The sequence below is a fragment of the Rhincodon typus genome, chromosome 5, assembly GCF_021869965.1.
Source record: "Rhincodon typus isolate 14 chromosome 5, sRhiTyp1.1, whole genome shotgun sequence".
NCBI lineage: Eukaryota > Metazoa > Chordata > Chondrichthyes > Orectolobiformes > Rhincodontidae > Rhincodon > Rhincodon typus.
The window spans coordinates 68,430,450-68,457,170 of NC_063336.1; the positions used below are offsets into that span (position 1 = coordinate 68,430,450).

Below are 26,721 nucleotides of genomic sequence, written 5' to 3' on the forward strand. Positions count from 1 at the left end.
TTCCTCCATACATGAGATCAACCTGGTGAACCTTCTCAGAGCTGCCTCCAATATATTTTGACATAAAGGGACCAAAACTGTTCATAGTATTCCAGCAGTGGTCGGACTAGTGCCTTAAGGGAAGTGCTTTTCCCCAGAGATAGCAATAAGAGATGATCCTGATTGATGAAGGCAGCGTGGACAGGTGGTTGTGGACAGCAGGGACAGAGGGCAGTTCAAGAGAGCCTGGCTCCAATGCTGCAAAAGGTCAAGTGATCTGCTGTACCCCACATCGGTATGCACCTTTGGGCAGGAGTTAGAAATTTAAGTTTGACACTGCACAGGAGAGTCACATTTAAGATTGGGCCCAAGTATCTCCTTCAGATGTCTCATGCAATCACGGTCTGTCACTTCATGGCAGCTAGTTGGCTGGTTTGCAATCCAGTGGCACTAACAGGGTGGGTTCAATTCCTGCACTGGCTGAGGTGATTGTGAAGGATTCTCCTTCTCAACCTATCCCATTACCCGAAGCATGGTGATGCTCAGATTAAACGACCACCAGTTGTCGCTCTCTAATAAGGGAGCAGCTCTAAGATCTGGTAGGACTATGATGACTTTATCTTTACCTTGTAGTAAGATCAATGCAAAGTCAACAGTTCAATTCAACTGCCATCTCCTTAATTTATTATTACTTCCTCAAATCATTTTTCAATGGACTAATCATTTTGTTAACTCTTGTATTTTAAATAACTAAAAATATAAAGACAGACTTTCAGCAGCTATCTTTCTTTTTAATCTTTTAGTCATCCTTTGCTAATTTTTATATTCTGTCCAATCTTTTGACCTGCCACCCTTCATTGCATTCTGAAATATCCCCTTAAATGTCTGCCACTGTGTCGCTACTGACCCATCCTTTAGGCTAAGTTGCCAGTTCAATTTTCCTAACTCTGCTTTCATGCCCTCATAATTATTTGGCTTTAAAGCATGAGTTTAAGACTCATTCTTCTCTCTTTCTCAAACAATATGCAAAATTCAATTATATTATGATCATTGCTACCTTGGGGAGCCTTCACTAAGGTCATTAATTCATTGTCTCGTTGGTCAATACTAGGTCTAGTATAGCTTAGTCTCAGTTTTCTGCCAGAACATACTGTTCTAAGAAACAATCTCAAAAAAAAAAAGTATGAATTCCTTATCCAGGCTGCTAAATACCAGTGTGGACTCAGTTGGAAGGGCCGTTATTCTGAACATTTTATTTCTCTACTTTCTAATTTATATGCACAATCTGCAATGCTGGACTTATTAAAAAAATTTCTAATTTTTCCCCCCTAAGAATTTGTACTGAAGAATCTGTACCTAGGTATCTTTGTACCGAAGACAGCGCCATACGTGGCGAATTGTAAACTTTTCGCTGTAGTCATTTGAGTACATGTGACAACAAAGCTAATTCAATTCAATTTAAATTAAAATCCCCCATGATAATCACTCTACCCTTTTGACAGCTTCCATTACATTTTGTTTGATACCCTGTTCTACTTGGTTACTGTTAGGGAATCTGTTCACCACTCCCACTGTAATGTCTTGTCTATATTACTCCTCATATTTACCCGAACCATTTCTAAAGGCTGGTTTCCCAAATTTAGGTCACCACTCCCAACAGCATCATCTTTCATCAAAAATACCACCACTCATTTTTCCCTAGGTTTCTGTTAAAGATACTATTAAACACATAGTAAGAATATAGAGCACACAGAAAAATTACACAAAAATATTTTCATTTATTTTTCTCCACAGGTCATGAAACAAATTATTCACAATCATGAATCAAGCAAACGCAATTGAACTCCAAAATCATTTCAACGTTAGGCATTTAACTGAGATATATTTAGTTATGAGTTTAGCATTTACACAAAATGTTATGACCTTTGCAAAAGTTTGAATACAGGATCATAGATTACTCCAGTAAGTGAACTGAGATAGATATAATATATTGATAGTCTACAAACTTTCCTAGAAAGTACAGAAGTCAAAAACAATTTATAATTCATTTGCCTTGCACTGAAAGACATTTCATAGCATATCTCTAAAGTAAAAAGTATTTGTTGGCATCCAAGATGACATTCACATTGATTGCTGCCTTTTGACTAAATTTCTTTCAATGTCAGCAAGCACCTGTAGTGCTGCAACTGGAATTCTGGTACCTGGACCAAAGATGCTGCAAACACCTGCCTTGTACAAAATGTCATAATCCTAGAGGAATTAAAGAAAAAAAAATTGTTACCACCGTCATCTTCTGTTTGAGACATGTATCAGTCACCCAAACCCAATTTTGAAAACGACAATTCTGAATTTGAACATATTCTGATTAAAGATTTTTCACTGTGGATATGCAGAATTATGTACTTTCCCCTGTATAGGACATTCTAAATTAGAATACACTATAACTGGAAACTGTGTTGAAAATAAGAAAATGGAACTTGCAGTTTAGACGAAAAAAAAAAGACAACTTCATTGATTAGGAGAGGGAAAGACTAGATGACAGAGAGGGTGAATAGGTTGGACTTGTACTCATTAGAGTTTAGAAGAATGAGAGGAAACTGGTTGATGCATTTAAAATTCTTGGGGAGCTTGACAGGGTAGATCGAGAGGCTGTCTACCATTGTGGGAGAATCTAGGACGGAAGGGCGTAAGCTCAAAGTAAGAAGTTGCATATTTAAGATGGTGGCCTATTTTTCATGTTATATCTCTCGCATACCATTCCACCACCACCCTTTCAGCTCATTTGGTCACGCTTAATGAAACTCTCACTTAGAAATTTGCAGAGAGTTTTCTTAACTGGCCTTGTACCTCTGATTGTATTCCCATAATACTCTTACCATTTCGATATGTTTTCATTGCCCAGATTTCTCGCATTGAACTGTTGAACCTGCCTGTTTTTTGACTTCTCCACTAATCCACCCATGTCCTCTGTCATTGATTCCCACTTTCTCCTGCTCCCTAATGTGGTATCATCAGACTACTGCCATTTATCTTATGCATATTTGGAAATGAAAAACAAGACATTTTACCATACATGAGAAGAGCATGTACTTATCCTGCTAACTCAAATATATCCCTTAATTAGTTTTCTGTCCCTGCATAAAAGTGCTGCATAAGATATCATCAGGAAGTGTTGAAGTATACTCAAATGTACATTTATTTTAGTTTTCCTTACTACTCAGAAGGTCTCAAAGCATTATCAAATATGCCAAAGCTTCAGCTTTGCTCATGTTAGCTAAATCAAAGTGAACCAGAGAAAAACAGATGAAAACATGAAAGAGGGTGACCAGGCTGTTCCTCCTGTTATAGGATATTAATTCAAATTAATAATCACTGCATTTCTATGGCAGAGATAAATTATTATATTAGTATGTTTTACATTACAGCTGTTTTCAGACCTGTTTTCTCTTCTATTTCCTCACATCTGAATCATTAATATACTATTACAAGCAAAATTATATTATACATTGGACATTTCTACTCCAATTGCCACGATGTAACACATTCCTGATAAAAGGAGTGCGTTAATGAAGCATCCACTTAACATTAACTTATGTATCTTTATAGAGGGCTCTTTAAGTGCAATGCTTGTGTACCTACTTCTAAACCAGAGACATGGGTTCAAGTCCCACCTACTCCAGAGGTATGTAATAACATCAGATCAGAGAATGTCTACATATACACAAGAAAGACTCTGAAATTATGTCTTAAATACCTGTGGAGGAATCACACCACCACAAATGACCAAAATATCAGGGCGCCGAAGATCGTAGAGTTCTTTAATCAGTTCTGGCACAAGAGTTTTGTGCCCAGCAGCCAAAGAACTGACACCCACACAGTGAACATCCGCATCTACTGCTTGTTGAGCCACTTCTCGAGGAGTCTAGAAGTAAAACAGAAATTATTTGGTAGAGCTCTAATGAGACATTATAATATTCTTTGATTAATATTTGAAATGTATATATTTCACCACATTAATATTTCCATTCTCTATTTTAAAACAAAAAGCAGACCCAGACAATCTTATCAATTAATTTCCTCCTGGCTACTTTCTAATCTGTAATGTCATAACACTTGTGATATGGAGGTGCCGGTGTTGGACTGGGGTGGATAAAGCCAGAAGTCACACGACACCAGGTTATAGTCCAACAAGTTTATTTGGAATCACACAAGCTTTCAGAGCGCAGTCCCTTCATCAGGTTCAGTGAGACAGGAAGGAACACAGACACAGAGTTTATAGGCAGAGAGATCAAAAGATCATACAACTAGTGCGAGTGGAGCATCAGATGATAAGTCTCTTGGTCACCTGCAGAGTGTTAGACAGTGAGTAAAGTGTCTATAAAGTCAATGTCAGTGCTGTGCTGTCATAACAATTAGGCAGAGCGATAAGAATATACAAAAGGTGACATCTCAGGTCAGACACTGAATTGTAGGTGTGAAGCTTTGTTCAGAATCTGTCTCAGAGTTTTAACCTGGAATCAGGCTGGTTTTATTCCAAAAGCAGGAATTTATAAGATGCCACACTGAATGACTGACTACAAATTGTGTTTTTTGAACAAAAATAGAACGTATCAGCAAATAAGCAAACATCTTGGATGAAATGATTCACCTCCATTTCTATGCCCATGTGCGAGAGGGAGAGAGAGCGCGATCAAGTGAGAGAGAACATGCGTGAGTGTGAGAGCGAGAGTGCTGTGCCAGTGACAGCGTTTGTGCGCATATGAGAGAGAGAGAGAGCGGGTGTGCATGTGTGTGTGCGCACACGCGCGAGTGAGGGATATTCAGTAATAAGTAATTCAAAAAACTGCAAACTAAGGTAGAGAGATCATAACGATTTATCGAGGTGATGCTGTCAAAACAGGAAAGTAAGGAAGATTTTACAGATACGGAACAGTGTAGTAGGGTCACCTGTAGTGTGACATGAACCCAAGATCACAGCTGAGGCCTTCTTCACAGGTATGAAACGCGGGCTATCAGTTTCTGCTTGGCGATTTTGCGTTGTTGTGCACCTCAGAGTCCACCTTGGAGGACGTTTACCCAAAGATCGGAGGCTGAATGCCCTTGACCACTGAAGTGTTCCCCAACTGGGAGGGAACATTCCTTTCTGGCGATTGTTGCAGTGTCCATTCATATGTTGTTGTAGCGTCTGCCTGGTGCCAATATACCGTGCCTTGGGGCATCCTTGTCTGCAGCGTGAGATAGACAACAGTGGCCAAGTCACGTGAGTATTTGCCACGAACATGGTGTGTGGTGTTCCCATGTGTGATGGTAGTATCCACGTCTATGATCTGAGATGTCTTGCAGAGGTTGCCAAGCCCAAGCCTCACTGTACTTCTCTGGCTTCTACCCTAAACATATTAAAGAAGCCATCCCCGACGGGCAGGCCCTGCACATACAGAAAATCCACTCAGATGGTAGAGGAATGCAACAGATACCTGAAGGTTTTGAAGGACACCCTCATAAGAGCAGAATACAATGCTCAACTCATTGATCGCCAGTTCCAACATGCCACAGCAATAAAACTGTAATGACCTCCTCAGAAGACAGACACCAGACATGACCAATACAGTACCCTTCATCGTCCAGTATTTCCCTGGAGCGAAGAAACTACACCACATTCTTCGCAGCCTTCAACTTGACATTGACATCGATAAGCATCTCACCAAGATCTTCCCCACACCTCTAATTCTCAGCTTCAAACAACCGCCAAACCTTAAACAGACCATCGTTCACAGCAAACTACCCATCCTTTAGGATACCAAATTGACCACAACACCACACAACCCCACCATGGCAACCTCTGCAAGACGCACCAGATCAAGACTGCAAGACTTGGATACTACCATCTCACATGGGAATACCACCCACCATGTTCATGGCAGATACTCATGTGACATGGCAAATGTTGTCTATCTTATATGCTGCAGCGGTCAAGGACATTCAGCCTCCGATCTTTGGGTAAATGGACTCCAAGATACACAACAAAGCAGAATCGCCGAGCAGAGACTGATAGCCAAGTTCCGTACTCAGGAAGACGTCCTCAACCGTGATCTTGGGTTTATGTCGCGCTACAAGTGACCCACCACACTGTTTTGTATCTGTAAAATCTTACTTACTGTTCTGTTTTGACAGCATCATCTTGATAAATTGTTATGATCTCTCTACCTCAATTAGTTTGTACAGTTTTGAATTACTCATTACACTGTCTCTCACTCTCTCTGACACACACACACCCTCTCCCCCAAACATGGATGAATTATTTCATCCAAGATGTTTGTTTATTTGCAGATACAGTCTATTTTGTGCAAAAAAATACAGACAATTTGTAGTCACAGTCAGTCAGCGTGGCATCTTATAAATTCCAGCTTTTGGAATAAAACCAGCCTGATTCCAGGTTAAAACTCTGAGACAGGTTCTGAACAAAGCCTCACACCTACAAGTCAGTGTCTGACCTGAACAGTCACCTTTTGTATATTCCTATGGCTCTGCCTGATTGTCGTGATAGCACAGCACTGACATCGACTTTATAAACACATTACACGCCATCTAACACTCTTGGTCACCTGCAGAGACCTATCATCCGACACTCCACTCACCTTTTGATCTTTTTGCCTATAAACTGTGTCTGTGTACCCAGCTGTCTCACTGCACTTGATGAAGGGGCTGCATTCTGAAAGCCTGTGTGATTCCAAATAAACCTATTGAAATATATTGTGGGACTTCTGACTTCATAACACTTGTGGCACGATTATAGATAACTTGGTCGAATGGCATCTCTGATCTCACTGAACTCCCATTGAAGTACCTACTAAATGATTAGTATTTCCTTCTGTCTTAAAGAATGAATAATTTGTTCTAGTCCATCGGTGAGTTATTCGTAAACCCATTTAATTTCCTGACAATTTTGAGCTGACTGTCCCCTCAGAACAGGACCCCATCTGATTTCTATCAGGACTCAATTTTGCTTGAATACAATTGTTTCTTACACCACAGTTAGCCATTGGAAAATTAAATGAGGGCTAGTGTTATATGTTGTGACTCAGACATCTCTTCCATATTGCCATCCAGAGACAAAATGAATGATAATCAAGGATTTTAATATACTCAGCATACAATACAGGACATGAAATCAGGAATTAATCAAATGGAAAACTGTGTTCATATAAATTTTAGTATTAATTTTTCCAAGCAATCATGTGGAATTATTGTCCTTAACATTTATTGACACTTGGTGATAGCAAGCACTGAATCTTAAAGGATAAGAAAGAACTAACATTGAGACTGCAACTTTCACAAAGGATACAATTCAGAAAATCTGTTTTTGCTTATACTCATTAGTTAGCTAGTCGATGTAGACAAATTGGGAAGGAAGACCTCTTGGGAGAAATTAAAATAGAGCTAAACTTTAATGGCTTGAGAAAAGCAAACTGAAACAGCATAACATGTGCCTATCATTTTGTTTTTAAAAAAATTCTCACAACTTCATCCAACTGGAACCAAGTTTCTTCTTTTGCTTTTCCTGAGCAAAGTTGAGTAAACGTGATGCACTGTATTTGCTTCTTCGTCCTAAAACTCTTTATTTTATTAGAGAATGGTATAAACTAACAGGCATAGAGTCAAACAGCACAAGGAAAGACCGTTCTGTCCAACTCAGTTCCGACCTAGTGCCACTTGCCAGCATTGAGTCCATATCCCTCTAAACCCTTCCTATGCATGTACCCATTCAGATGCCTCTTAAATGTTGTAATTGCACCAGCCTCTACCACTTCCTCCGGCAGCTCATTCCAAAAAATGCAACAACCTCTGCAGGTCCTTCCTTTCCCTTCTCATGTTAAACCTGTTCCCTCCAGTTTTGGACTCACCCACCCTAGGAAAGACCTTAGCTATTCACCCTATCCATGTCCCTCATGATTTTATAAACATTCTATATGGGCACCCCTAAACCTCCGAAGCTCCAGGGAAAGGCGGCTCAGTGAGCCTTTCCCAATAAAATAAACCCTCCAGTCCCGGCAACATGCTTGTAAATCTTTTCTGCACCCTCTCAAGTTTAACAACATCCTTCCGACTGAAGGGTGGCCAGAAGTATTCTGAAGGTCACCTCACCAATGTCCTGATTTACTTCAAAGTTTGATTTCAAACCTGCTCGCTAATACATACTTGCCAAACCAAGTTCTCCACCTTTACAGGGAATGTAATATTGTTTTCTTTATAAGCACCAAATCACAGTTTATTTAAATGAGTTTCTTCTTCAAATTAGAATAATATTGTTAAACTACCTGAAACAGTGGTCCCATATCCACATCAAAGCCAAGATCAGCAAATCCTGTTGCAATAACCTTTGCTCCTCTGTCGTGCCCATCTTGACCCATTTTAGCAACAAGCAGACGAGGACGACGGCCTTCATTCTTTGCAAATCTTTCAATGCTAAATAGATAGATCAATGCCATGATAGTTGACCAGTCAACAAAGGATAAATTTCAAATGACACTTTTGATCCTCGTGTGAATATCTTTAAGAAACTGAGAATACATATTATTTGAAACATTTACATTAGTTGACTAGGCTTGGGAAAAGTTCAGTGCAAATTCACTAGATTATCACCAGGACTCCAAGAGTTACATTATGAGGAGAAATTACATAAATGTACAAGAGTGGTTTAAGATTTGTTTTGGGTGAGTTATTTGAAGATCTGAGGATTTCAAACATATCAATAGGGAAGATAGAAATTTTTTGTGCTAGTGGGAAATCCTGGACAAGAGGACATGACATTTGTGCAGCCAGGATGGAGATGTAAAATAACAGTTTAATAAATTTATTGACGGTTGCATACGTTAACCCAAGACAATAAATAACTCAAATCGAGCAATAATTACACATTTGCTGAAAAATACCAGTCCAATAAAATTAATCTCTAAATCATTAAAATAACAAAAATATATCACATTAGTTTTAAATATGTCAGCAAACGCATAAACCTTAACAACTTGATTTTTGGCTCACCGGTTTATTGCCATTGACATTTCTTCATTATCACCAAATTCTTGTCGATATGCACCAGTCACCATACGATCACTTGCTCGATGTTCACCAAATACTTTTTTCATTGCATCTGTAATTTCTCCAAGTGTACACCTAAATAAATGGGTTAATACATTTCACACATAGTAAAAAGGTACAAATAATTTCTTCTAAATTAAATAGAAGACAGAAATCGAGTCAAAAGAAATACATAACCAAAACTGGTGTTTGAGCTTCATGCCATAGCTTTTACTTCCTATGATCAACCATCACAATTGATATTTACAATAGTATATCCCCAGGGAAAAGAATTGGCAAAGCATTTTTTTGATATCATATTAATTCTTGATTTGATTTATTATTGTCACATGTACCCAAGTTCAGTGAAAAGTGTCTTTTGTGAGTAGTATGGGCAGATCATAATATACAAGGACATACAGTATTTAGACAGAGCATGGCATACAAGCAAGATCAACATTAGATTTGAAGTTAGAGAGATCCATTCAGCAGTCTAATAACGGCAGGGAAGAAATCAGTTCTTGAACTTGTTTAAGCTTCTGTACCTTCTGCCTGACAAAAGAGGTTGGAAGAAAGTATTACCAGGGCAGGAGGGGTCTTTGATGATGTTGGCAGTCTTTCCACAGCAACGGAAAGTGCAGATAGAGTCCCTAGTTGGGAGGGTTGGCTTTCATGATGGTCTGGGCTGCGAACACAACTTTCTGTAGTTTCTTACGGTTCTGGGCAGACCAGTTGCCGCAATGCGCCCAGATAGAATGCTTTCAATGGTGCATCTGTAAAGGTTGGGGAGGCTTCTTACGGACGTGCCAAATTTCCTAGGCCTCCTGAGGAAGAGGCATTGCTGTGCCTTCTTGACTGTTGCCTCAGGATAGACTGTTAGTTATCATCACTCCTTGGAACTTTACGCTCTATACCCACTCCACCTCAGCTCAATTGATGTAGATAACAGCACGTCCTCCTCCTTTCTTCCTGAAGTGGAGGTGTTGGAGTTGGACTGGGGTGGGCAAGGTTAAAAACCATACAACACCAGGTTATACTCCAACAGGTTTATTTGAAATCACAAGCTTTTGTGGAGTCTTTCTCCTTCAGGTGCTTGTGAGAGGAAGCAAAAAGACACAGAATTTCTAAGTAAAAGATGAGAGGGTCATACACTGATGCGAATTAAACAGATTTAAGATACTGTTAAATCTTTAATGAGTTAGAAAGGAGATGCAAGTTGATTCATTAATATGCAAATCCCTGAATTTCTGTCCAGAAATAAGTAAAGGTTTTATCAAAGAAGAGGTGACATCTTAGGTCAGACAGTGCATGTTAGGTGTGGGGTCCTGTTTAGAATCTATTTGTTTTGACTTGGAGTCAGACTTCTAAAGTAGGAATTTATAAAACGCCATGTTGATTGACTATCTACAAATTGCGTGCTTTTTGAACAAAATAGAGTGTGTGTCTGTGTGAGTGTTCATCCGCTATTTTGTTCTGCTTCATTTTACATTCCATTATGTTGTGTAGGCCTTGCCACAGGTGGTGGGTGTCCGTGTGGTTAGTTTGGGCCTCAAACTTGGTTCGGTACTGCCTCTTGGCATCTCTAATGGCCTTGCGGAGGTTGTATCATGATTTCCTGTAAAAGGTCTGGGTCATTTGACTTAAATGCCACACGCCCCTGTATTCTGCTTTCAAGTTTGTCCTTCCAAAATGAATCACCTCACACTTTTCAGGGTTAAACTCCATCTGCCACTTCTCAGCCCAACTCTGCATCCTATCAATGTCCCTTTGTAACCGAGAACAGCCCTCCGCACTATCCACAACTCGACCCACCTTCGTATCGTCCGCAAACTTACTAATTCATCCTTCCACTCCTTCATCCAAATCATTTACAAAAATCACAAATGGTCTTCAGTGACCATTTTTCGCTTATTCTATCCAAATTCCAAATCCCAATACTTAGGTCATATTTACTCTTAAAAGTTAAGAATTTGAAGCAGATTCATTTATGGTCTAAAGATTTACTGGGAAGTTAATATTTCCCCCTTTTCCTACTGCCAAATCACTAATTTATACTTTTCTCCTAGAGAAAAATTAGAGAGAAATATCAGGAAGCCGTACAAAGTCCAGAAAACAGCTACAAAAGATCCTGTTAACTCAAGGATCACTCTCTGGGACAGCAAAGACTCAATTCTAAGATTCTATCAACAACTCTTGCCCTGAAAACAGGAGTAAACATAACTGATCAGATAACATAAAATCATCCATCCCCATGTTGCAAATAAGATTTAGACAATAAGACCATTAAAAATAGGAATACAAGTACACCATTTGGCCCCTTAAGCCTGCTCTGCCATTTAATCGGGTAGTGACTGATCCAACACTGCTCATATCCATTTTCCTCCCATTTCCCCATAAATTCTTGAGGAATCAAGGATTATCTATCTCAGTCTTAAATATATTCAAGGACTCTGCCCCTACAGAAGCATGGAGTTACAAAGACTCTCAACCCTCAGAGAAGAAATCCATCCTCATCTCATTCTTGAATTGGCGTCCCTTTATTCTGAGACTATACCCTCTAGTCCTACACTCTCCCACAGAAGGGAAACATTCTCTCATCATTAACTCTTTAAAACCTTTTCAGAATCCTACTCTCATACTCTAACCCCCTTGAGATAATGACCAACATTCCATTAACCTTTCTGATTACCGCGATGGCCTAGTGGTATTATCACTGGACTGTTAATCCAGAGACCCAGATAACATTCCGGGGACCCAGGTTTGAATCCTGCCATGGCAGATGGTGGAACTTGAATTCAATAAGTACCTGGAATTAAGAATCTAATGATGACTGTGAATCCATTGTGGATTGTCAGAAAAACCCAGCTGGTTCACTAATGTCCTTTCGGGAAGGAAACTGCCTACCTGGTCTGGCCTACATATAACTCCAGATTCATAGCAATGTGTGGCTGACTCTGAACTGTCCTGTGGGCAATAAGGGACAGGCAATAAATGCTGCCTACCCAACGATGCCCTCATCCCATGAATGAAGCATTTCTTTCTTCATTCAAGGAGATCACCTCTCATTCTTCTAAATTCCAATGAGTAGAATCCCAACCCATTTAACCTTTGCTCATAAAACAGTCTCTCCATACCAGGGATCATCTGAGTGAACCTTCTGTGAACAGTTTCCAATGAAATAATAATTTTTCTTCAATAAGAGGACCAACACTGCTGACAGTACTTCAGATGTGGTCTCAATAACACCTTATAAAGTTGCAGTACGATCTCATACTCCAATCCACTTGAAGTAAGGGCCAACATTCCATTAATCTTTCTGATTACCTGCTGCACCCGTGTGCCAGCTTTTTGCATTGTATGCACATGTAATCCCAAGTCCCTTTGTGTTGCAGCTTTTCTCCATTTAAATATCACTGTTCTTTAGTTCTCCTCTCCAAAATGGGGGTAAATGGCCAACCTGAAAAAGAACTCCTAATCCCCACTTGCCATTTCATGCCTATCAATGCCAAAATACTACCTCCAACACGATGGGCTCTTGTCTTATGATTCCACCTTTTATGGGGTACTTTGTCGAATGCTTTCTATAATCCAAATACAACAGCTCTACTGGTTCCCCTCTATCCATTTGAGACTTCCTTGAAAATATCTAATAAATTAGTTAGACACAACTTCTCTTTCATGTAGCCACACTGACTGATTGATTCGTAAAGTCTTATCTAATGTTCTGCTATTACTTGCTCGATGTTTGATTCCAATATATTTTAAAACAATAAATGTTATGCGGTTTTTTGCTTCCCTCCATCTTTGAAAACTGTCACATTTACAGTATTCTAGTCTTCTGGTATGTCTACAGAATCCAAGTAAAATTACAACCAATGCATTAGGATCCTAGGATGCCTTCTATCAGATTTAGGAGAATTACCTGCCGTTAGCCCCATTAGTTTGTCCAATACTACTTTCTAATAATAGTGATGGTACTCAATTCCTTCCCCATATTCTTTAGTATTGATAGTGTGTTCAAAGCATCTTCTACTGTAAAGAGCGATGAAAAATATCTGTTTAACTCTGCCATTTCCTTTCTCCCCATAATCATCTCTCCAGATTCATTCTGTAAAGGGCCCAAGTTCACATTGACCTCTCTTTGTCTTTTCATATATTTAAACAAGCCATTATTTTCAGTTTTTATATTCCTTGTTAGTTTTTCTTCAGTTTATCTTCTCTCTCTTTATCATCTTTTTAGGCATCCTTTACTAGATTCTGAATCTATCCCGGTCTTTGGGGTTATCACTGACTTTTCCCTCCTTTTTTTTCAACTTAATTGTCTCCTTAACTCCCTAAGTTAACCACGATTAGTTCATTTGACCCAAGATTCTCAACCTCAAACTGAATATTTAATTCTATCATGTTGTTACGATCACTACTTCCTACATGATCTTTTCCTCAGAGGTCATTTATTACACCTGCCTGGTTTCAAAAATGGTATACTGGAGAAAACGTCCTTAGACACAAGCTATAAAAGTAAACTCGCCAGATGAAATATGATGGTGCTGCGTTACACTATCAGTCCAAAATCCTCTCAAATATCCCCTCTTCTTGAGGAAATATGCAAGAATTTCTAATTGTCTATCTTTGATATAGATTCCACAGCAATTAATATTCCACAATCCCTAGTTAATGATTATCACTAGGCATAGAAAGAGTGAATCTTTGTCACAATGCTAGCTTATTCTTCCTGAAAAAGATAGGTGGCTAGTGGTTAGAAGTCAGGAAGTGTGCAGGATAGGAGTTTATTAGTGATTTTGTTAATCCCCAAGGATTAAACAATTTTAAGGTGAGCCTTTAAAAGGAGGAACAGCAGATTCAGTTTCTGGACAGGGATTTCTTAGCTATGCAAATCACAGGCCATTGCCAGATACGGACCTTAATTTCTAATGGTCTGAAATAAGTAAGTGAAGCGTGAGCCAGCAGTACTTAAAAGGGATCATTGATTCTCCTTTTAAAAACAGCATAAACAATTTTATGGGTGAATTTATGTAGGTGCAGAGCAAGTGCAATTGCTAGTTTTACAAACATACTGCAGGCCACTACTGCTGAACACTCAGTTTCCCGACTGCCCCATTAGGCCAAACTACTATCTAGCTCAGTGTGCTAATGTGCTGATTTCCCATTCTTCTAAAATCATTAAGCTGCAAAAGTGCTTTTTGTCTAGTGCGTGCAGATTGCTGATGCTTTGCACCCTCCCTGACCCTTACTCTCCCCTTCCAGTTTTGGGCAGATGGAGCAACTGATATCACATTCAAGTTCAGGTGAACTGAAGACCAGTCATTTTTGTGTGTAAAATATGGAATACAGCTAAATGAAAGTCTGTTACTTTCTTCTATAGGCCAGATTACTTTTATTGAATGATACAGTAAATTCTATCCACAAATTCACCAAAACAAAAAACAAAGTCTAAAATCATAAGGAGGGCAAAAAGAAACTCTCACCAGCACACTTACCTAAAAGAATGAGAAGCACATTACTTTGCACAATGGGAAATTCATATCCAAAATTTCAAGCCACTAATGCACTTCAGTCAACTGGTTTGTGGAATTGATCAAATCTGCAAGTCTATAAAATGGTAATACACCAAATTCAGTCAGTTTTGGTAAAAACGAGCTCTGCTTTACCTTGCACGAGCAGCATCCACCGCAAGAGCCAGCAAGTTTTTCTCTCCTGAGCGTGCACATTCAGTGATGGCATCAAGACATTGTGCTACTGTTGCTTCATTTCTGGATGCTTTTAACTAGTTAAAGAAAGGTATTCTTTGAATCAAGCACAATATTTACTGAACCAAACCATTAATCTGGTTAACAGGAATAAAAAAAGCATTCTTTTTATCACAATAACTTTATGTTATTTTATAACTGACCACAAATAGAGGTAACATATCCATAGGGGTGTCCCAACTCTAGCCATAATCTTCACTGAAACCCATAAACTGGTATAAACAGCCATTTACTCCACTTATGCTTTATCCTGGGGGTTTCTACATACCTTCTGATGTTTTGCTATAATCTTGACTTAAGAACCCCAAAGAAATCACTGAAACTATAACATTATATAGAGTGCCAAGACATAACACATGGTAGCTCCAATAGATGTAATTCCTTTGGTAACATCTCACCTTTTCTAGTTTTGCAATCTGTTGATTTCGCACAGCAGTATTATCAATAACTAGCACATCAACAGTTTCCTCCTTCTCCAGACGATACTTGTTTACTCCTACAATTACCTTAGCACCTAATAAGTGATGGAAAAAAAACACCATATTCACTGTACTCTTTGGAAAAAAATTCATTGAATATTTGATTGTGAAGATAATATTTCCCATTTGCCATAAAAAGTATAGAGTTTATATGCAGTTCTTATTACAGATTTCAATGGCCTAGATTTATCCTCATCACAGCAGGGTTTCAAACTGTTCAAACGTTCAAGATAGAGCGGGAGACAAAGAGAGCAGGAGACAGAGAGAGCGGGAGACAAAGAACACAAGAGTGAGCCAGAGACAAAAACAGAGACAGAGAATGCATGTGCATCAGTAGTATACTTACCCAGGAGTTAGAACTAACTTCCTTTCTAAGATTTCATTGTAACTGTCTAGTTAAGTAAATTAGAATTTTTTTTTATGTTGCTGACTCTAATTCAACTCAAACTGGGAGATTATTTCAGAGAGTCTCTGTGAGCAGGGGTATAGCCGGTTGGAAGTTTTAACTTCAGACAATTTCCAACAGCGTAAGGGCATAGGGACTTCTGTGGGGTCCCAGCGCTCATTTCAGTTTGTATGTCCTGTCTCTGAAGAGCAGGGCTGTCACGACGATGGCCAAATATGTGGTCAACAAGGTCGATTTTAAGTAACACCTTGAAGAAAGACATAAGTACATAAAGGACCTCAGCCAGAGTTGAACTGCATAACAGTCAGCACCCTTTTCACCTGTGACTGTTTGAAATTTGGCATTCTTGCCATTCTGCTCATAAGTGAGCTTTGGCAGCATGTGTCTCTTTTCGACAATGCATTTACCCTGAATAAAAGCCATTCAAAAATAGCACTGAAATGAATTTATATTTACTGGTACCAGTTATTTCCTATTTTTAATAAAGTTATTTCTATTATCAAATATAATGAAAACTATGGCAAATACAAAAATCAATTCTAAAACTGAAACAAATCTGGCCTATGGCAACAAGTCTACTTTTCGACCATTCTTTCAGTATTAATAGGAGGTTTTACTTACCAGAGTCAATCATTGCTTGGTTTCTGGCCGCACACTCTTCAATACGAAGTTTTGGAATACCATCTGCTACTGCTTTAGCCATACCACCCATTTCTTCAATCTCATTAATAAGCTAAAATTAAACACAAATTGGACGAGTGTAAACAGTACTTTCATTTGATGGTAATGTTGCACCGGATCTGCTTGTGCATAGAAAGAAGGATAAATAAGCAACTTGAGAGGAGAGGAGAACAATTAGAAAATGGTTATGTTATCTAGAGTTCTATTTGGGAACGGATCAAGAGAAAAAAAGATTAAAGAAGAAAGAAGATGGATTGGAAATTAGCCAACTTTGATGGAATGAAAGCAGACCCAGCTCAGACTAACTGGATGGAGAACAAAAGGCAGATCAAATATTAGACCAGGAAAAAGATATCTAATTCAACCACAGATAAGGAATTATTAAATGTATTCCAACTAGAAAACCAGTGTTTCATAAATAAATAGTTCCTTTAAAAAAAATGTTAACCAAGGACATAATACAGAAAGAGACAGCAGAAGCAGTGACAATAAATCTTTAAAAATTCTTCAGAAATGTGAATTGTGCTGAATGACTGGCAGGTGACAAATTCTACAACTATTGTTCAAGAAGGCAGTAAGTCTGTAAACTATTGGCCAATAAGTCTGGTCTTGTTGCTGGTAAAATTTCATCATATTACATGAATTTAGTGAAAAGTTTAATCAGGAACATTCAACCCAAATGGATAAGTTATTCTCAATCTTGTGAAACAATAGGTGAAATTGACTGTAACCACAAATATTCATGAAGCCAATACTGTGGAGACTTTCAATAATTACAGAATATTGAATATTCAGGTAGTTAAAGTGAATGAAAATACAACTTAAAGAGGTGCACTGTCCCTTATATCGAGTCTTCAATCAATACAATGTTGGCTGGGTTTGGAAAAATTGGAATCATCTATTGCAATATTACTGATAAAAACGTGCTATGATTTATGTGAGCGGACAGTAATAATAGGGCTGTATACCATTTTTCAGAGTACTATACTGGAAAGGAACATACAAACATGGATAACTAAGCTATAAAAGAGGAAATCAGAATCTAAGTGATATAGCACAGCATGCAACTGATACAAGAAGCAGTTATGAAGAATTCACAGGCTTGTTTTATGTCCTTTACAGCAGCACAAGATTCCAGCTGCGCCTCAAACACAGTAATCCTGCCTCCGAAAGGTCCCAACTTCATAATACAAAAAGGCAACTGGAGGAACAAAAACAGTCAAGCAATTATACGTTCTTTTAAAATTTGTCATTGAGACAAAGGAAGACACTGGCTATGCCAGCAGTTATTGTCCATTCCCAGTTGCCTTGAAAAGGTGGTAATGAACTGCTATTTTGAACCGCAGCAGTCTTTGGGGTATATGGACACCTACAGACTTGTTTGCGGGGTGGGATGCTCCAAAGTTTGATGGAGCAACGGTGATGATATGGTTCCAAGTCTGGATCGTGTAAGCAACTCGCAAGTAATAATGTTCTCATGTGTTAAAACCAGAGTTTAAGAAAAGCTAAACCATCCCAAAACATAATAAAATTTAAAAAGTGGTTTATGGACGTTAGCTAAGATTTTGAACTTTAAAATGACTGTTTTAAAGAGAACATTCACGTCATATCCTTTCAGCAGTCTGCATTTCTAGTTATCATCCTATGAAGTACTTATTTTAACAAGAGACTGCAGTAAGTTTCATAGATATGCACCAAGTCATTTACCATTACTAATACAATGTTTGTTGACTTAGATGTACTGACCTCTAAGGCAGCATTATATACTTCATTGGTTAGTGATTCCATCATAAATGAACCAGCCCAAGGATCTGCCACTTTTGGGATGCCAGATTCCTCCTGTATGATGATCTGAGTGTTCCTAGCAATCCGGGAGCTTTGTACTGTAGGTAGACTTAATGCCTCATCAAAAGAATTAGTATGCAATGACTGAGTTCCTCCAAACACAGCTGCCATTGCCTCAATCACTGTGCGAACAATGTTGTTATGTGGATCCTGAAATTGAAATATCATATTAACAGTTGCACAAAACAAAAATATGGTGATTTACTATCTTCAAAGTTTAACAAATTGCAAACTATTTTAGATACAGTAGAAAAATAACTCCGAGGAGATACTGGCTTCTAGCTTGAGAATATTCATATTTGTGTTTCACCTGTGCATTGGGAGTTTCTATATTTAAAATTCCCTATAGTTCCTTATGGCTAATGACGTAGAACATTATACACTTGATTATAGTTCTACTTGAACAATGACTGTAAAAGATACATCCCAGTACTGAAGAGTGAGGGCCATTACATCTATCTCTCTTATTATGCGCCTGACTGAGAATAATCAGTTCCAATACCAAAGCAGGTGACATTAATCTTTGCACTCTCTGGTTAGAGGCAAGTAGATAAAACTCTATGCATAGAAGACTCCATACTTTAGAATAGTAAACCAGGATATTAAAGAAATGAATTTACTGTATCCTTCAATTTTAATAACTTACAGTCACCAAAATAATAACTGGAGCATCTATGTGGAACTAAGGTAGAAGATCATAAGATTTAAAAGAAAATATCAGAATGAAATTTTCTGATATTGGAGACATATGACATTCCACAAAATTAAAAGTAATTTTCACAGCTAAAAACATTGTTCACTACAATTATTAACTCAGAACACAATTAAAAACTCAATTATATGTCATTTAACCAGGCATAACTTTTAAAAGATTTTCTACAGAAGGTGGAAGTTCATATCAATTCAAGTGATTTTAAAGATCCATCCGTGGAACTTTCAACAGCGCATCTGTGGAGAGAAGCAGAGAACTCACTGACTCCAACTCCTCCGATTTCTTGTTCAACATGCATGATGGCCAAATCGCTTTCAGTTTCACAGTTCTGTTGCAAACTATTCACATTTTCAGTTGTCATTACAACTATAAAATCTGGGCCACTGTTTTGGTATTTAGAATATTCAACTTCTATTAGGTAGACTAACCTGCTCAGTGAGGGACCAGCCAGAGGTTTGGCAATGAGCTCGTAACAGCAGAGATTTTGAATTTCTAGCATTAAATTTTTCTTTCATTAAATGAGCCCACAGTCGTCTAGCTGCTCTCAGCTTTGCTATTTCCATGTAAAAATTCATACCGATTCCCCAAAAGAAAGAAAGTCTATAACACAAAGATGACAAGATTAATCTCTGAAATAATCCTATACCTTCAAACTCACCAATATTAGAATTCCTTCCAATAGTACCTCAAATTATCAGATCTCCTTACGACAAATATTTTGATTCACTAATGCTTTTAATCAAAACTCCTTGAAAATCCAATCCAATGCATTAGATTCATCCATTATTATTTGTTTCAATGACATAGATTAACATTTTGTAATCTGAAAGCCTTTTGTATCTTTATGAAGCAGTATTAAGATTGCACTGAAATATAATTTTCAGTACAACTGCTGCCAAACTGGCACTGTTTGGAATATTTCTCTAAAAACTTAAAAGCACTTGAAGTATGTCATACTTCTTCCCCCACAAACCATTCAAATCATAAGAAATTTTAAAGCAAAAAGGTTAGAAACAACATGAATAATTTGCTCAACTAGTGTTTAATTGTACAGAATCTAGAATGTTAAAATACTGTATTTGATTGCACCAATGTAATATTAACTCTGAAGGTACAGTAAAACCATACCCCAGAATACGGAATATTTATAAAGAAGGGTGTGCACACAAATCTTCACCATTTTCTAAAATAATCTGTCAGTGTTCAATGCATTTAGAACATAGAACATAAAACTGTACAGCACAGGAGTATGAGTTCGGTGCACGATGTTGTGTCGAACATGATGCCAAATGAAACTAATCCCTTCTGCCTGCCCTTGGGTCCACATTCTTCCATGCCTTGCATATCTAAAAGTCCCTTAAATGTCCTTATCGTATCTGCTTTCACAACCACCCCTGGCAGTGTGTTCCAGACTCCCACCCCTCTATGTGGGAAACTTGCCCCTCACGTCTCCTTTGAACTTTTCCCCCCTCACCTTAAATACATGACCCCTAATTTTAGACATTTCAAATCTGGGAAATAGATTCTGGCCTCGTCAATCGTATCATGCATCTCAATTTTATAGATTTCTATCAAGCCTCCTCTCAGCCTCCACTGCTCAGGAGAAAACAACCCAGGTTTTTCTAGCCCCTCCTGATAGCTCATACCCTCTAATCGAGACAGCATCTTGATAAACCTCTTCTGCACACTCTCCAAAGCCTCCACATCCTTCCTGTAATTCGGCAGCCAGAACTGAACACAATATTTGAAGTGTGGCCTAACCAAAGTTTTATAAAGCTGCAACATGGCATCCTGACTCTTGTACTCCATTCCCCCGAACAATCAAGGCAAGCATGCCACATGCCTTCCTTACCACCCTATCTATTTGTGTGCCCACTTTTGGGGAGCTACGGACTTGAACCCTAAGAACCTTCTATACATCAGTGCTGTTTAGAGTCCTGACATTAACTGTATATTTTCCTTAACATCTGGTCTCCCAAAATGCAGCACCTTACTGGATTAAACTCCATCTGCCATTTCTCCACTCATATCTGCAACTGGTCTATATTCCGCTGTATCCTTTGACAACCTTCTACACTATCCACAACTCTACCGATCTTTGTATCGTCTGCAAACTTACTAACCCACCCATCTATATTGATGACATTTGGCAATATTTCCCAGATTTTATACAGTCATATGACTTACATAAGGGTCATCCAGGTCACGTTAATAATTTACTTTTAAACAGGCAAGCTGCTTTTGTATCACTATAAGTGCAAAATTATGTTATTAATCATTACCGTGGTGCAAATTCATCAATGTCAAGTCCAATTTGAATACCAGTCCTGCAGTACTCTAAACCATTTGCTATGGTATAAGCCAGTTCCAAAACAGCACCTGCACCAGCTTCTTGGAGGTGGTATCCACTGATAGAAATTGAGTTAAATTGAGGCATTTGCTGTGGAGGATGAAAACAGACTTTTAAAGAATCATTGTTGCTTCTATAAAAGGAAGCTTAAAGCATAAAGAGAAAAAAAAACTTATTGACCAATAAGGAAAGTGAACGCAAAACTGAAATCGAACTCTTGCTTTAATCCACTTTGTGAATTATGTTTAAATCTAGCTTGATTATGTATTATGCACTTGTTTCTTCTTTCTTTCACGATCAAGCAGAAAGCAAGGCATTTTTGACTTACATGTCCTGATCTTATTTCCTTTCCTTCCTGAGAAATGGTGCTTCTCAATGGAAATTATTCATTAAATTAGAGAATAAACTGCCTAAGGAATTTCAAAATTGTGCTAATATCTTACACCATTAGGACATGAGTTTATTTTTTAAATAATTCATTTATTTATGATTAACTTCTATGCCAGTTGCAAGGTTTCTGGCAAATCCCCTTGTTTGCTATTTAGGATGTTCCTCAGTATGTCTATTTACTTCAGTCAGTTCAGCACTGCCACAACGTTCCAGAGATTCTCTTTTTATTGAAGCATGTCCTAGCTTAAACATAAAACTATCCTCATTTTTATTCAGCTGTCAGCAAACCTGTACTTTCTACTTAGAAATTTATCATGCTAGTAACTACTGTAAAGATCCTTAACATATTCAAGAACACAAAACACGACAGAAACCAATAGATTTATAAAAATTCAGTGAGACCTCATTTACTTCAGTTCAGGTCATAACATCTCAGGAAAAATACATATGAAAGTAGATAGAGAGAAACTATTTCATCTGGTGTGGGAGACCTTACAAGGGGGCATAATCTGTAAGTTAGAGCCGTGCTGTTCGATGGTGATGTCAGGAACCGGTTCCTCACCATAAAGTGTTAGGACCTCTTCCTAAATATAATGTTCAAGCCAAGTCAATTGTAAATTTCAAAACACAAAGCAATATTATGTTTTGTCAGGCAAGAGTCTTAATTAAGAGTTGCAGACTATCAGATAAAACTGAGGTGATACAAATCAAGTATGATCAATGGATTGGTGGATCAAGTCAAAAGGCAGTCCTGCAGCCAGTTACTTGAAGCTTTCCATACGAAGAAAAGCAGTTTTAGAAAGTAATAATCAGATCGCTATGGAACAGCAATTGAACGAAACATTTTTAGTAAACCAAACAACACATACTAACTTTAGCCGTGTACTGGAATATATCAGCTATAATCTTCATGGAGGGTTCAGGTGGGAAAATGAAAGTGTTCCTGACCATGAATTCTTTCAGTATGTCATTCTGAATCGTGCCTGTTAGCTTCTCTTCAGAAACTCCTTGCTCTTGCCCCGTCACAATGAACATAGCCAGGACCGGCAGCACCGCACCATTCATAGTCATGGAAACAGACATCTTTTCCAAAGGAATTGAATCAAACAACAACTTCATATCTTCCACACTGTCTATTGCAACGCCTGCCATTCCAACATCTCCATGGACACGAGGGTTATCTGAATCATATCCCCTGTGAGTGGCAAGATCAAAAGCCACAGAAAGTCCCTGTTGACCAGCTTTAAAAGAATAAGTGAATTAGGATCATTATCACCTAGGATTGTCCATGTTAAAATACACATTTAAACAAAGAAAATTACTTTGTTTAACATCAAAACATATCACAGTATTAAAACATAATGAAAGCAATAAAAGGACATTTAAAACAATTACAGCTGATGACATGGACTATTTCTTGCTGCAGCAGAGTATCTTGTGTATGTAAAATGATGCAAGTTAGGAACTAAATATTCCAGAATAATTAACTTTTAGAATGGATAGGAAAAATGGAAAGGGAAAAGGGATATGTCAGAAAGAAGGAAGCATAAAGGCAATAGAAAGAAAGGATACTAATTTAGAAAATGAAGTAGAGTCAGTTTGGATGGAGCTAAGAAACTCTACAAGGCTACTGTGATATAGGGAAGAATTTAAATGAGAAAACAGAGACATGTGTAATATGGATAATACAACATTGCTAAAAAAGGCCACAATTTGTTGAAGCTTTTCATCCTGCACTCATCAGGACATTTTGCAAGAATACAAATTCAAGAGGAAAAACAACATTTATATGAATCAGTAGGTGGCTGAGAGACATCACAGCAGAATTCTGGGAGACATTGCCACAGTCATCACGACTGTACAGCAGGTCAGAGCGAACCTGGTGTCAAGGTGTGGTTAGTGATTGGATCACTTAATCTAAACTATCAACATCTTTTCTCCACCAGCACTCTACACCCCTACACCCCTACACCCCACCACCCCCCTCCCAACTATAGAATAAATGCTGTCCTCTCCACACTTCAATTCCGCTCTGATGAAGAGTCATCTGTACTCGAAACATTAGCTTGCTCTCTCCCCATGATTGCTGTCTGACCTACTGTGATCTCCAACATTTGTTGTTTTCAGTACAGATTCCAGCATCTGCAGTAATTTGCTCCCACTTCTATTGGTTGATAGTTTTGCAACCATGGGCTGGCTGGGTACAGTCACAGAATCCCAGAATTCCTACAGTGGAAACAGGCCATCTCCCTACCCTTTCCCTGTAACCATACATTTCCCATGGCTAATGCACCTAACCTATACATCCCTAAACACTATGGGCAATTTAGCATGGCAAACCACCTAACCTGCACATCTTTGAACTGCGGGAGGAAATCGGAGCACCCAACAGAAACCCACGCAGACAGAGAGAGAACATGCAAACTCCACACAGACAGTTGGCTGAGGGTGGAATTGAACCTGGGAACCTGGCACTGAGAGGCAGCAGTGCTAACCACTGAGCTACCGTGCCACTCCAGTCAGTACCTTACTTGCGAATATCTGAAGGGACTTGCAGTTTGGTATCATCCGCCAGTCTTTGGGATGTATGGCCTACCAGGAACACACTGGCACTGAAATTCATATATCACTTTACTCATTTCTGTGATAGCCAGAACATCTTTCTGATTTGATGACACTATCTTATTAGTGGCAAACACCACATGTTGCTGTTGTATTGTAATAGCATGCAACAGCTAGCTTTACCTGTTACTCAAGGGGACACTGTACCCCTTGGAAAATATCTAAACAGGATTGATAAACAGTGCAATCCAGGGATACAGATACATAAATCACTAGAATGTAAATTAAAAGTCCATCGAAAACAATGTCCAGAGGTTTATATGTAAAAGGATAGAAAGGAAAAGCTAGGGTTTCATTAAGCTAGTACAGAACCTTGGTAGACCACAATTGATTACAATGAACAGCTTTCGTCTCGATATTATAAAAGCACTGGACTTCAGGAATGACATCAAAACTGAGACAGGACATCTACAGGACAGATTAAATTGGTTGAGGGCACTTTATAAAGCAGGAAACTGAAGGGTGACCTGCGGGAGCTCTTATGATTTTAAAAGGGTTTGATTGGGTAAACGTAGAATAGGTTTAGGGGCAATGTAAATAAATAAAACAACCACTAATCAATTACTAGAAAATTCAGGAGAAACTTCTTTATAAAGAGGCACCAACTTCGATGCCATTAAAATAAACTGCTTGCCTGGGTGTGGTTGGTCACCTTCTTGGGATGTCATCAGCATTTGATACAAAGGGTAGGCATCTTCTAAATTTCTGTACACCTTCCCAACACAGTCTGTATCACCCATTTCATCCTTTTCACAAAGTATAGAGTACCAGCAAGTAAAACAAGCTTTTGTGGGGTAGGAAGTTAAGGCTACCAGTGTTGAGTATTGCTTGCCATGGCTGAAAAGGGAGTCAAGGGAGTGAAAGGGAGTATATACAAAAGCATGACTTTTCATGAATGGAAATATGGGGTCATGTAATAAGATGGATTGACTTATGTTCCGTTATTTATGGTGAAGAGTTTGAATCAGTTTCAATTAGTTAAGGGTTAAATTTTCAGCCACATTGCAAAAGTGAACGTACGAAGACAGTCCAGAAGTGTAGGAGTCACACTATCAGGAAGATAGCATGAACCTTGGGTAAAACACAGACAATGCTTGTGAAAACTGTGGGAAAACAGCTTATGCACCTGGACAAAGTGTGGGAACTGTAGGATGTATGTTGTAATGTTTTATTTAAAACTTGAAGGTGTCAATAACGCAGAGAGTTGGTTATATTCTTCACGGAAATAAGACTAAGTCAGCTCATGTATGCATGAAAATAAACAAATGCAGCCCTACTTCAAAAGTCCTCTCAACAATTTGTCGAGTTTTACAATAACAATGATATCTCAATTTGCTAGTGGATTTGTTTACTACTTAGCGTATGTTATCAACATTAATGGTTTCCAGCAAGATCTGGCCCATGGTCTGTATAAGTGAAAGAAATTAAAACAGGGATTCCTAAACTGTGAACCTCCTGATAGGTCATGACCTTATTTATGTTTTGATGACCCAATTTCTGCACTGAGCTGCAATGGTGCTCTTAGAGAGGAGACTGCCCAAATCCACTGGTAGCCTTGGGCCTACCAGGCAAATTCTCAATGGCCCAAATTGTTCTTAAACATCAGAAAACACTTCCAGCATTCATTTTGAGTGAGCCTGGGTTGTTTATGGATTGATTTCACACAGTTAGAGGCCAATACTGTGACTTTATCACTGCTGATTGCAGGATAAAGCAGGATATTTTGCATTAAGCCAGAAAGCTAAGTGGCAGCTTCAAACCTTACTGCGCCACTGATTTCAAGTTTACAAATATACCAAAAAGAGGAAAGGGGACCAGGAAGGGAGATAGGGACTGAGAGTGAGTGAGTGTAGAAGAAGTGTCTGGGAAAAGAGGGTGCTGAATGACTCAGTGGGGTGTTAAGAGGAGGAGCATGTGTGGCTAATTACAATATGTAAGGGAAACAAGGGGTGCTTCACAGAGTCTCCTATCACAAGGAATACAAATAACCTAGCTAAAACCTACGTTCAGAAAAAAAACTGGCATTTTTACCAAGTGCTTTAAAATTTTAGATTGTCAGATTTTATGATGTATTATTATTTGTTCATCTATAATACACAAACTTCCATAATTACATCCTGAATGATATGAAGCTGCTTTATTGCAATTTTAATTTTGCTGGTTTCTAGGCACTGGCTATTATGGTGAAAGCAAATCACTAAATACTACTGTTGTACTAATACCTGGAAACTGGCAGTAAACAATACATGTAACTAAACAGGGTTATTAATCAACTACAGGTCCAATAAGAAAATGTCAAATAAAACATCATATTTTATTGAGGTTATTTAACCAGCATGCACTAAGGAGTTTGCCTAACAAAACAGGACACTGGTTAGGCCACTTTTGGAATACTGTGTCCAGTTCTGGTCTCC

The 26,721-nt window shown here is 38.4% G+C and overlaps 1 protein-coding gene across 1 annotated transcript; it reads right to left on the reverse strand.

Annotated features, from left to right (window-relative positions):
* Positions 1 to 1,737: 1,737 nt before the first annotated feature.
* On the reverse strand, positions 1,738 to 22,957 carry mmut (methylmalonyl CoA mutase). The gene is made up of 11 exons (XM_048596644.1): positions 22,559 to 22,957; positions 21,228 to 21,385; positions 19,374 to 19,545; positions 18,135 to 18,383; positions 16,329 to 16,440; positions 15,221 to 15,336; positions 14,724 to 14,839; positions 9,019 to 9,150; positions 8,295 to 8,442; positions 3,734 to 3,901; positions 1,738 to 2,229 (listed from the first exon to the last, which is right to left on the reverse strand). The coding sequence occupies exons 1-11, from the start codon at positions 22,835 to 22,837 to the stop codon at positions 2,101 to 2,103; spliced, it is 1,779 nt and encodes a 592-aa protein (XP_048452601.1). The 5' UTR covers positions 22,838 to 22,957; the 3' UTR covers positions 1,738 to 2,100.
* Between the last annotated feature and the right edge of the window lie 3,764 nt (positions 22,958 to 26,721).

What these genes read in the sequence shown, in the direction of transcription:
- mmut (XM_048596644.1), bottom strand. Translation starts at nt 22,837, where the DNA reads ATGGCAGGCGTTGCAATAGACAGTGTGGAAGATATGAAGTTGTTGTTT. An exon ending in TATTCCAGTACACGGCTAAA is followed by an intron (nt 21,386 to 22,558) that starts GTTAGTATGTGT and finishes CATCCTCCACAG; the next exon opens with CAAATGCCTCAATTTAACTC. An exon ending in GTGGATGCTGCTCGTGCAAG is followed by an intron (nt 9,151 to 14,723) that starts GTAAAGCAGAGC and finishes CCATTTATTTAG; the next exon opens with GTGTACACTTGGAGAAATTA.